This window comes from Lolium rigidum, chromosome 4 (genome assembly GCF_022539505.1).
Source record: "Lolium rigidum isolate FL_2022 chromosome 4, APGP_CSIRO_Lrig_0.1, whole genome shotgun sequence".
Taxonomy (NCBI): Eukaryota; Viridiplantae; Streptophyta; class Magnoliopsida; order Poales; family Poaceae; genus Lolium; species Lolium rigidum.
Window position 1 is genome coordinate 51878833 of NC_061511.1, and position 12091 is coordinate 51890923.

At 43.3% G+C, this 12091-nt stretch overlaps 1 protein-coding gene across 1 annotated transcript; it reads right to left on the reverse strand.

Moving 5' to 3' along the window:
• Positions 1-1021: 1021 nt before the first annotated feature.
• LOC124647044 (disease resistance protein RGA2-like) lies at positions 1022-6994 on the reverse strand. The gene is made up of 3 exons (XM_047187040.1): positions 6687-6994; positions 4149-5258; positions 1022-3534 (listed from the first exon to the last, which is right to left on the reverse strand). The coding sequence occupies exons 1-3, from the start codon at positions 6954-6956 to the stop codon at positions 1057-1059; spliced, it is 3858 nt and encodes a 1285-aa protein (XP_047042996.1). The 5' UTR covers positions 6957-6994; the 3' UTR covers positions 1022-1056.
• Between the last annotated feature and the right edge of the window lie 5097 nt (positions 6995-12091).

The window sequence follows — 12091 nt, forward strand, 5'->3', positions numbered from 1 at the left end:
ACTCAGAGCCCTTGATGAGGAAACATAAAATGCACAAATTCAACGATTGATTTTTTTTCGGTATTACAGGGTACAAGCACACGCACATGGTACCACGCACATGTACATTTGGAAATTTTGGATCCAGACATCTGTACAGCACCTTTCAAGTATCTGTAAGTTCTGCTCAACCATGACATGCACTTTTGTGTGAAGCTACGTCCTGTAAGTTAGCTCCAGTTTTTCCTGTTACAACCTGGAGTTCCTCTTGGTCATAGTTTACAAATCATGTCACCACTCACCAGTGGACCGCTGAGGCGCTGACTCAAAATCCTCCATAGCTTTCACTTTCCCGCCTGTGACAGTGGTAGAAAAACACATCATAAGGTTACAATATAAGTCATGAATTGGATGTTGATTTTATATATAATAACTACAATAAATAAGATCTTCCACTTATTTGAGCATGTGGTCGATTGTGCTTTCTTATAAAAAAACAACTAGATTGTTAGCTTATTCGAGCATAAGTAGTTTCATCTTCAATTCGTTGTTAGGCACTAATAGGAAGCGAGCGGCGGGTGCCGGCAGTGGTATGCAGGCACAATTAAACAAACAAATGACGATGTCGTTAAACTTTTCTTTTTCAAAATCAAAACTTTAAAATGTTTTATCTCTGAAATGCCAGAGAGATACAAGTGATCTGCAAATACATGGAGTGTTTGTAGTCATTTCTTACTGCTAGTTAACATATAGAGCCAACGAGTCAAGGCAGGTACATCAGCAGGTGCTTTTGGTCAATAGACCATTTATGCAAGACCGGGGTAAACCCATGAGTGGAATATATAGATTAAGCCTATACTACATCCGTTAAAAAAAAGAGGCATATAAATTAATCAAAAGTTAAAGCTTACTAAGTTTGGCAAAATATATAGAAGAAAATACCAGCATATAGTGGGTACAGACAGACAACTGGTATGCAAATGTAAAAGGAATAACAAGGGAATAATCTGGGCAGGAAACTCGAAGTGCACATTACCTTCTTTAGTTTAAGCAACAATTTCTTTGTTCTCATCTGGTTCACACTATTTCTTTGTCATCCAAGAAAAACTCACACCACTGCTTAAGTTCAGGGTTATGCCTGATTTGTAGTTCCCTCAGAGAGCTGTGGTGTTGCATGGATCGTGGTAAAGACTTGATTAGTTGGCATCCCGAGATCTCAAGTCTCTGGAGAGAGATGAGATGGCTGAACCACTCTGGCAGTGACGAGATGTTGTCGCAGTGACCCAAGTGCAGCAATCTGAGTGAGGTAAGGCGCTGCATGCTCCCATGTAAGGACTCAAGCTTAGGGCAATAGTTGATTTCCAGTTCTTGTAGTGAGGTAAGGTTGCCTAACCATTCTGGCAGTTCTGTCAAACTATGGCATGCAAACACAAGTAGTGACCGAAGGGAGGTCAGGACTTGAATGCTTCCTGGTAAGCTGTTTAACTCATTGCACATGCGGAGCTTTAACTTGCGAAGACCTGGGAGATGATAGAGCAGCCTCCAGCCATCAGGCTTGACATGACAATCTGATATTTCTAAACAAGTTGTCGAATTAGAGATAATGTTTGAATGTCCTTTACCATCCCATGATGATACTATAATATCATTAACCTCTATGACCCATTCCGCGGCTACAGGCGGGCATGGTTTAACCATCAACTTGTTGCATCTATGTATCATCAACTTGTGAAGGATAGGGAACATGACTTCTTCCCTTTTATATTCAGCATCTATTAATACTCTCGTATACCAGACTTCCAGATTATTCATGTCCTGCATAACAAATTTTGTCAGCTTTTTGAATGCTCGATTACCACCACAGAAATTCTTATCCAGTTTCCTGATGTTTGGCAATGCACGGAGAGATAACTCTTGCAAATTAGGTAATTGACCAAGTGATGGTAGCTCGGTGCATCCCTGCAAATTATGCAACTCTATTCTGGAAAGGTTTGTAAGATATGTAGCAGAGCACATCCAGCTTGGGAATCTGATGCCCATGTAACCTTGGAGAATTAACTGCTCCAATGTGGTTGGGGGTAGGAGCTCCCCAAGCAAAGACTCATCATCCACAAGATGGTCAACAGCATTGCCAGTCCAAGAGAGAAATAGCATGGAAAGCCTTGATTTACATGCCAGATTGACTTTCTTAGCTTCTTCCAAACTCACCACATTCTCAAGAAATTTAATCTCAAGCTCTTCAGCATCTGCAGCCTCAAGCTGCAAAATATTGCTGGACTCACCACCAGCCATGGCACATACAAAAAACTTTGGCAGTGACATCAAACCATTGTCCAGTGCGGATTGCTTGATTTGATCTTCGATAGGTGGAAAACAATTCTTCACAACTAAAGATTTAAGGTTTGGCAATTTAAGAATGCTCTGTGGCAATTTTCTTAAGGAAATGCAACGTGAGATATCCAACGTGTGAAGCATTTTGAGGCTACCAAGAGATTCAGGAAGAAAAGAAACAGGGCATGCTGACAAGTTTAGGTATTGCAGGTTGGATAGGTTACACAGGACTCGAAATAGCATGGCAAAGTAGTGGTGTAGATCACTGTGGTGCAAGGGCATGTAATGCATGAAAGCTTCTAAGTTTAAATGATGCAGTTTGTTTAGATAACCAAATGAATCAGGCAATCTAACAAGATTGGAACAATGCGATAAATCCAGAAACCTTAGTTCCTGAAGATTGCCAAAGAAATGTGGTAGTTCTTGCAAAACAGAACAATAAGATAGGTCTAGCTTCTCTAAGGACACAAGGTTACAGACAGAATCAGGCAAAACACGAAGCCTAGAACACCTAGGTAGGTGCATCAGCCGTACCTTCTTAAGATTTCCCAGACCTTTAGGTAGTTCTTCCAGTGTAGAACCTGAGAGGTTTAAGATCTCTAGATTCACAAGGTCACAGATGGAATTGGGCAATGCAGAAAGGCTAGGACAATCTGCTATGTTCAACAGCAAGAGATTTGTAAGGTAGGAAAAAAACTCCGGTAAGTGCGCAAGGCTTCCACAACATGATAAATCCAAATGTACCAAATCTTTAAGGTTCCCGATTGATTTCGGCAATTCTGATATTTTGGAAGATCCATGTAAGCTCAAATAATGTAGTTTCACGAGACGGGTAATCCACATAGGAAGATCTTTATCAGACAAAAGTGAAGCATGAAGGTATCTCAAATGAGCTAATTGACGAATTGGATCTGGCAACTTCCTCAAAGCACATCCAGTTATATCCAAGACACACACGTTTTTTGTCAATGAGAATGTATTACCAGGAAGTTGTTGTCCAGCACAATCTCTTATATGTAGTGACCTTACATTAGCAGACAATGACCTGGAAAGTCTTTTATCATATGTAACCACAACTATATGATGACAATTATCACTGGGTGAAGTATTTTGGTTTCTAGCATGTAGATAAAATGTTTCATCGCCAGCAACTGATCGTGCCAAGTCGTGCACCAAATCATGCATGCTGAGTTCTTTTGAATCTTTGGCATGTTCATGAGTAACCTAAAAAATATTAAAATTGTGTAAAAGTAATTAGTAATCTTTCTATGAACAAGCTCTTAAATAACTAAAGGCTTAAACAGATTCGTCTATACTCAGTGAGACAATATTAAATAGTACACCATCCATTATCAGAAACAGAAAGTCATCTATAGCAAGATATGATTTACTCCCTTTGTTTCATGATATAATTCATATTATGATTCATTAAGACAAACATTTGACCACATATTAATCCATTAATATATGGATTATGTGATGTACAGTTATAAACTTATAATCATAAGTACATCTGAATATGAAACCAGTGATATAACTTTTATCTTACATAAAGTGCATACCAACTTATTGGTCAATCCCTGTCTTAATGACTCATAATACACCCTATATTATGAAATATAGGTAGTATTCAATATTATAAAAGGTCAAAATGTATGTACAAAATGCGCACTCAAGCATGGATGCTTTCATAGACTCACCCATAGATATGCTACAAATATCTCAGACTCACAGGGATAAAAAGTTGTTTTCATATACACACCCAAAGATATGCTACAAATATCTCAGACCTGCAGAGATAAACAGTTCCTCTAAATAACAGTTTCATAAGAACTAACCAGAGAAGATACCGAGTACTGAAGGAGAGATGTCGCCAAAAGCTCTCTCAGATATTCCTCTGCTTGCACTTTGTGAGACAAGGTTGGTAGAGCTGGTTTAACGAAGTCAAGAGCAATCCACTGCTGAATTAGTTTGTCCTTATCCATGGCACAACCTTTTTGAAAGATGGCACAGTAGGAAAAGCATGGTTTCAAATAAGACGGCATATGTTCATAACTCAACCTCAATGATGGTAAGACATCACTGTGAGATGAACTTTTATGCCAAGTAGTACTATCTCTGGTAGCTTTCCAGAAGTCAACGCTTTTATTACGAAGCATGGATCCGACAGCATGAGCTGCCAGGGGTAAACCTTTGCACTTTATAGCAATGTCTCTTCCCACAGCTTCTAGTACATACAAATCTTCTTCATTTGTCGACTGAAAAGCAATTTGTTTGAACACAGTCCAGCAGTTATCATCGGACAATGGTCCCAATTTATATGGACCAGCTGTAGACAATTCCTGCGCAATTGATTCAATACGTGTGGTTACAATTATCTTAACCATGCTCCTCTGTTTACCACAATTTAGCATTAGTTTCATTTTGCGCAACAGTTCAATGTCACTCTCCCACAAGTCATCCAGCACAATTAAACACTTTTTGCCACTAGAAATGTTCTCTAGCTGATTATACAGAGATTGCAGATCATCAAAGCCATCAGCAGTCCCTTGAAACTGTGATGCAACAGCTTGTGCTATTCTTGCCAGATTGAAATTTTGTGAAACATGAACCCATGCCCTCCTCTCAAAATCTTGCATTCTACTATCATTGAAAACCAGTTTCGCCAAGGTGGTCTTACCCATGCCTCCAAGACCAAGGATAGGAAGAATAGTCATTTTCCTCTCAGATTGCAATAGAATCCTTACTATCTCCTCTTTCTCTCTTGATCGACCAACAATACTAAATTCATCGTCAATACATGCCACCGTTTCTCTTCTTGCGTCTTTATCTTCAATAATTGAGCTATTATGAAATGTAAAGCCGAATATATGGCGTTTCTCTTCCACCGCTTTCAGTTTCTTCTTTAGCTGTTCTATCTTGTTAACCAAACTAAGTTTCGCGAAAATCTGTTGAAGATACCAGTTATCATTGTCAGCATATGCGTGTAGTAAATAATATTTTTCCATTTAACTACAGAGAGAATATATTCGACGGCATGATAGAAAGAATTCAGCCTGATATGTGACTAAATTCATCAACAAAAAAAAGTGGCTGAAGTAGTTTTCCACGATCAATGATAAGTGACATGAGCGCAGCCACACATTTTCAAGTTCAAATGAAATCTATAACTTGAAATAAGATAGTATACATAGTGGTGTAGCTAGTGGCAATTCTGGTGCATTGGAGGATCTGGAAGGAGCAGAATTCACGCATCTTCCAGCAGGAGTGTAACACGGCTGACCATGTGTTTGAAGTAATCATCGAGGATATTCATTCCTGGAAATCTGCCCGCTGTATTTTTTTGCGTTTTAGGCTCCTGAGGTTTTTTTGCTGATACTATAGGCTGTTGCCTCTAGCGCACCCAGGCCTTCTCTTAGAGGGTCACGGGTCACCTAGAGTTGTGTTCGGACCTGGGTAGTGTTTTCTTTTGCTCGGCCATCTTGGCCGTCACTTGCCACGTTGTGGCTCTCTTGTAAAAAACTTTCTCTTCTACCTTAATGAAGTTAGGCCTAAGGCCCTTCGAAGTGGTGTAGCTAGTATTTAATGGCAGTATGGTGGTAGTAGGAACAGCCTCTATAGTAGATAATCTCTTGGCTAGTCTGGTAGTGGTGCCCAATATTTTTTGGACGACTTGATATGAATATCCAAGAAAGTGAGAGCCTGGATAACTTGGGTGGAGGAGTAGATGTACAATCTCACCACCTGGGTTCTTCACGGATGCAAATTTCAGGCTCCTAATTATTTTTTCGCAGATTTCCATACAGTTTCTTTTTCTAAAGACAATATAAAAGGCAACAAGATGGGCTTTTATCATAGAACTGAAACATATGTGAGGTTGAAGCAAAAATAAGTGTAAGCACAAAGTTTATCCTCACACATTTTCAATCCCATGCATACATAGAGGCTTTGAGTTTTATCCGAAGTAGTCTACTTGTTGCTACAGTTAGACATCATAAGAATCCTTACCTAGAATAGACTGCATTACTGAACTTCTTTTGTGTGTGTAGTAGGCTAGTAGCAGTAGCACTATGTTGCAAAATTTTACGGATTAAGAAATATATTACTAGACAGTATGAGTACACGATAAGTTGAAGATTGCTTTACAGATGCCTTATCCCTATGAGTATACATTCAACCTACAATAATTCTCTACTATTTACTCCCAGATCCAGCACAACAATCCACGCCCTTAGATAGGCTTCTTTGTGTCCTTTCCTCCTACCGTATACTTTCTCACAGCCGTCTATCATCGGCGACTCGGCGTGGTTAAACTGTGAATTGGGGGAAAAGCGAGAGGAATCGCATACGACAATTCTAGTCCATAGCTGTCGTACCTTCCACGACGGCGGTGGGGGCTGATCGAGAGCGCCGGAGATGTCGCGAGCGACTGCCTTAAGCAGTTGCAGCCACACACGCACCGCCTCCTCATTCCCGGACCGCCGCTCGGCGTCTCTCAAGCCGGCTTCCAACAGATTGAGGGTGCTCCTCATCTCCTCCAGGTCAGCTTTGCAGTTCCTCCACAGTCTCGCCATTGGACTGCCTGCGGCCGCCGCTACGCTCCGGATGGCCTGCTTCACGACCACCGAGGCGACAATCGCCTCCATGACTGACAGCTACAGCTACAGTATTACAGATCTCTTCCTCCAACATTCCACACAAGCAACTAAGCAAGGCTCTCCCTCCGTGAATGGCTGGCAACCTTTAAGCCATTTATTTACGCGTTGACTTTTTAACTTTGTTTTTCGGGTGAAACTTGCCCGTTTTCTTCACGCGATCCGTGAGAGCGCAACAAGGGCCACCTCCAGCGGGCCGAATCAGCGACCCAAAAGATCCGGTTTTCTGGGTTGGCCACCCCCAACTAGCCAGGCGGTCCGAATAAATTGTACCGACCCAAAAGATCCGGTTTTCTGGGTTGGCCCGTGACCGTCGTCACCACGCGCATCGGTACAATTTATTCGGACCGCTGGCTAGTTGGGGTGACTGTACACCGACTAGGGGTGCTTCTATTTGACGCATTCAGCGTCGGCGGCGAGCAACGCAATCATCTTCAACCTATCTCCGGTCGTCGGCGCGGTCATCTTCAACCTCTCCGGCGAGTTCCTCCATCTCCGCCCGACCATTGTGGGCTGGCCCATTGCGTCTGAGGGATGCGCGTCGACGCGCTAACGGACGCAACTGGCGTGAAATAGGCATCATCGCCGACTAGTGCGGCATTTGCGATGTGCCGTACACCCAAACATACCCTGCCACGATCAGTTGGGCCCCGGCCCAACATAACACGTAGTAAATTTTCTCATTTTTCATTTTTTTTCATTTTTCTGTTTTTAAAACCTGATTATTTTCAAAACAAATGAACATTTTTACAAATGTAAAAATCTATAAAAGTTTGAACTTTTTTTAATTTGACCGTTCTAGAATTTGAACATTTTTTGATACTCTGCACATTTTTTGAATTTGAATATTTTTTTAGATTGAAAATTTATTCAAAATTTTGATTTTATTATTTTTTCTAAAATTTAAATATTTTTTTCAAATACGAAGATGTTTTAAATTTGAAATGTTTTCAAATACGAATAATTTTTAAATTTAAACAATTTTTAAAATTGAATGTTTCAAATTTAAATATTTTCTAAATTTAGAACTTTCCAATTTGAACAAAAAATAGAAACAAAAAGGAAAAGAGAAAGAGAAAATAAAAAAAATGAAAAAACAAAAACGAAAAACGAAAGAAAAAGAAAAAGCCAAAATGGGTCGGCCCATACCCGACCAGGGGTGTGCGGTGCCTGGTAGGCACTGACCTGGTCGGTGTATTGGAGCCACCGGCTAGTTGGCCTGCCTACCAGGAAACAAATACAAACACACATATTTAAAAAATCCCGCGACAATTTAATCGAAATTTCATTGATTCGAATATAATTTACATAGTTTAAAATGAAAATCTAAACAAATTCAATGGCCGTCGTCTTCTTCGTCATTGGAGATGAGGTCCACGAACGGCGGCAAGGCGTCGAGTCATGCTGTGCCCAAGAAGGTGATAACCCCCTAGTGCAAGGGTCACCTGCAAGTACAATTCGATAAGTATTTGAGTGTTGAACCCACCACCAGCTAAAGCTAAACTAACTATTCTCTAAATCCCTATAACCCAATTATATGGCCTTCTATGCAAAGCTAGGTTCTAGCGTGTGTGTTTGTAGAGGTTTCTACTATGAACTAGAAGTGCTGAAAATAAAATGCAAGACAAGTAAAGTGTGGTAAAGTAAAATAAGATGAAGTGAAAGTGAAGTGGAGTAACTCAAGAGAGTAAGTGTTCTCAAATTGCTACTTCATTTGAGTGGTTGTCATAATTTGTGAAGCATAAAGATAGTCTTTTTATAGTTTCTTCTAGAGAGGGGCCATAGATAGATTCAACCATAAACATGAGCAATTACACCACTAGTGATTGATCCCAATGCCGATTAAGAACAAACAAGGAAATTATTAAGACATAAATTTCAACCACCGCTGAAATTTTAAAGGTCCTCATACTGAAAACCCCCGTTGATTAACCATGAATTAATACTACATGCATATTTAAGAATTAGGACAAGGTTTCTGTCAATCTCCAGCTACCCCTCTCCCTATCATCATGTAACGGTGACTACCTCATGCATTCCCCAACTGAAAGTATAGAGATGGTAAACCTAGAGGGGGGGTGAATAGGTTTTTACAAGTTTTAATTCTTTCTTTGCAATATTAGGCTTTGCGGAATATAAAGGTGAGCCTAATGCAAACTAGGTGAAGCAACCTATATGAGGATACAACTAACTCGAGCACGAAGGCTCTCACAGGCAGTTAAATCACAAGTAAGGAGTTCGGTTAGAGATAACCGATAGCACGCGGAGACGAGGATGTATTCCCGTGTTCCCTTGCTTTGCAACAAGGTACGTCACGTTTGGAGGGTGGAGGTCCCACGAAGGATTCCCCACGCCACGAAGGCTCACCATATTCTCCGGAGCCTATCCCACGAAGGAATAGCTCACTCACTTGTGGTAGACTTTGAGGTAGCCTCCAAACCTTCACAATCTTGCCCGGAGCAAATCCACGTGCCTGGATGCTTCCGGACTCTTCTTGCCCACCTAGGGTTTCCAAGGAACCCTAGGAAGCAAGCTTCTCGATGAATACAGGGGGAATGAGATTTGGCTTGGTAGAACAAGTAGATCGGGTCCTCCTCTAACGATTCCCGGAGGGATTTGAGTTTGGGTGGAGGAGGAGGTAGATCTGAGGCTTTTGGTGTTTCTAGCAATGGAGTAAGAGAGAGAGAGCTCAAGAACAGCTTGTAGTGTAGTGCCTAAATGTTCAGAGGTAGGAGAAGGCCTATTTATAGTGTTCTTCGAAATATGGCCGTTGGTCACTTGCCACCTCAGCTTTTCCCTCGACAAACCCGGTTGACCGGATCACAGACCGGACAGCCTGGTGGTGAGGCCGGTCGGACCGGACCAGCGACCGGATTCCCTTTGCGTCGTCCTGGAGCTCCTCCGGTTGGCGGCCGGTTGGCGTTGGACCATTCCCATCCACGCTATGATGTCGTTGGATATTCCACCCAAAACCCTGCAAGCTTTCTGGAAGATTTGTCGTGGTTTCATGTGGAAAGCTAAGAGCTACATCAATGGACGTCACTGTTTGGTGGTCTGGGACAAGCCGCCTCTCCGAAACATTGCGGAGGCTTGGGTATACCTAACCTCCACTCCTCAATGTGGCTTTGCGATTTTGTTGGGCGTGGCTTCAGAGGTCGGATCCGACCAAGCCGTGGGCTGAGTTTACCTAGGGACCCCCTCTCCCCCGGGCCATTTTTGAGTCCGCCACGACTATTGCAGTGGGCAATGGGGAGAGGGCACTCTTTTGTAAGGACCGCTGGATCCATGGCGTTCGTGTACCGGATGTGGCATCTAATTTGGTCGGAGGGGAAACGACGCATCAACTCCCGCATGGTAAAGGAGGACCTCAGTGGTGAGTAGCTTTGCGATTGCGGTCCGAACCTTGGTAGCGCCGCAGTGCCAGAGTTGTTTCGCCTTTGGGGTATCCTCTCCGATTTTTAGCTCTCGCCGAAGCGAGATGATTCCTTTGTGTGGCGTCGGATGGTTGACGACATTTTCTCCGCCAAATCGGCGTATAGCGCCTTCCTCGCTGGGACCACTTTGGCACCGGTCTCCACAGAGATATGGCGGTCGAGAGCCCCCTACAGTTGCAAGTTCTTCGAGTGGCTTGTTGAGAGGAACAATTGCTGGATGGCAAATAGGCTGTAGCGACGCGGCTTGCCATTTGTGCGATCAGCAGCCAAAGTCAATCTAACATCTTCTACTTGGTTGTGTGGCGGCCCGTGAGGTCCAGGCTTGGGCCGTGTCGAGGTGGGGGAAGATTGAGCGGATGCCGGTCGGCAGTGGATACTGACCTCCTACAAAGGTGGTCCTCCTTGCCCTGCCCCAGGGCATCGAGGAGGGACCTCTGGATGGCGGTGATCTTGGTCTTCTGGTGTATCCGGAGACACCACAACGACGTGATGTTCAACGGAGCAAGGCCTAAGGTGGGTGCCATTAGATGTAGAACCAAGGAGGAGTTTCAGAGATGACGTTTACCTAGGCTTTTCCGCTTGGAGATATTTGGTTTTCCCGAGCCGCTTCCGCATTTGTGGATGGACGGAGATTAGGCTTTCTTCTAGGAGTTGTTACCCTTAGTTAACAACATGCATTCTGTGGTGTGGGTCTTCTGATTCTTTTCTTCTACATTATTGACACACCTTTGACGGTGTTTTCTCGAAAAGCAATCTGCCCCATATAGTAGCTCCGCTTGCAGGCCTAGTGGTATCTGCGATACTTGCACCCGATCATATTTTCTAATTGCACAATAATTCAGATCAACGATTGGAAAACGTGCGGCAAGCCACACTTCCTAGGGCACAAGAGGAAACGTCGCGTCCAACACAGTAACTCATCCATATGAACGCACACACACTTTACCCCTATGATCACCTCCGAGAGACTACGTCCAAGAGACTTCATCCGATAAGTCTTGAGATTGACGAAGTCAACAGACGCCTCGCTGTCAACCGGAACATCGCCTCCCACAGAAAAATATTTCAACTTTAATCCGACATCAAAATGTCAAACATTCAAGGACAAATTGATTCATCTAGAAAAGAGCATGGACACGTTGTGTAGCCGCACCTGTCGCCATGTAGCAGCCCCCGGCCCACCTTCTTTTCTCCCAAGAAAAAGTAGCAGCCAGCCAGACTCCATGGCAGCGGCCCACGGTGGAGAGAAAAAGGAGCAGCCCACTGTTTCTCTTTCCAAAACTAGGAATCATTACGGCCGGTCGCCGCATGACGTGCACACAAACATAAACAAATCCGGAAAGCAATTCCTCTTTTTCTTTAAAGAAAAATTGAACGACGGTGACCAGCCATTTTCTGGCAGGTGGGCCCACCCCACAAACACGGCACGGACAGGCACAGAGCTCTCGCCGACCGATACATATACACCACCACCGCTTGTCTCCTCCGCCGCTCCTCCTCCCCCCTTCCACCGCCACCGATCTCCGGCAGCCCGCCATCGACATCCTCCATTGGTACGCTGCCTGCTTCGGCGCGATCCAGAATTTCTCTTCTTTCTTCCTCCCCAATCCATCCCATCCCTTTTCTTTCTTTTTTGTCTGGGCTCAAATCGGCAGCTTATCCTCCGCCTCAATCCCGCCAGGCCCGACCGAC

What these genes read in the sequence shown, in the direction of transcription:
- LOC124647044 (XM_047187040.1), bottom strand. Translation starts at nt 6,956, where the DNA reads ATGGAGGCGATTGTCGCCTCGGTGGTCGTGAAGCAGGCCATCCGGAGC. An exon ending in CCCCACCGCCGTCGTGGAAG is followed by an intron (nt 5,259 to 6,686) that starts GTACGACAGCTA and finishes TATCTTCAACAG; the next exon opens with ATTTTCGCGAAACTTAGTTT. An exon ending in AGTACTCGGTATCTTCTCTG is followed by an intron (nt 3,535 to 4,148) that starts GTTAGTTCTTAT and finishes AATATTTTTTAG; the next exon opens with GTTACTCATGAACATGCCAA.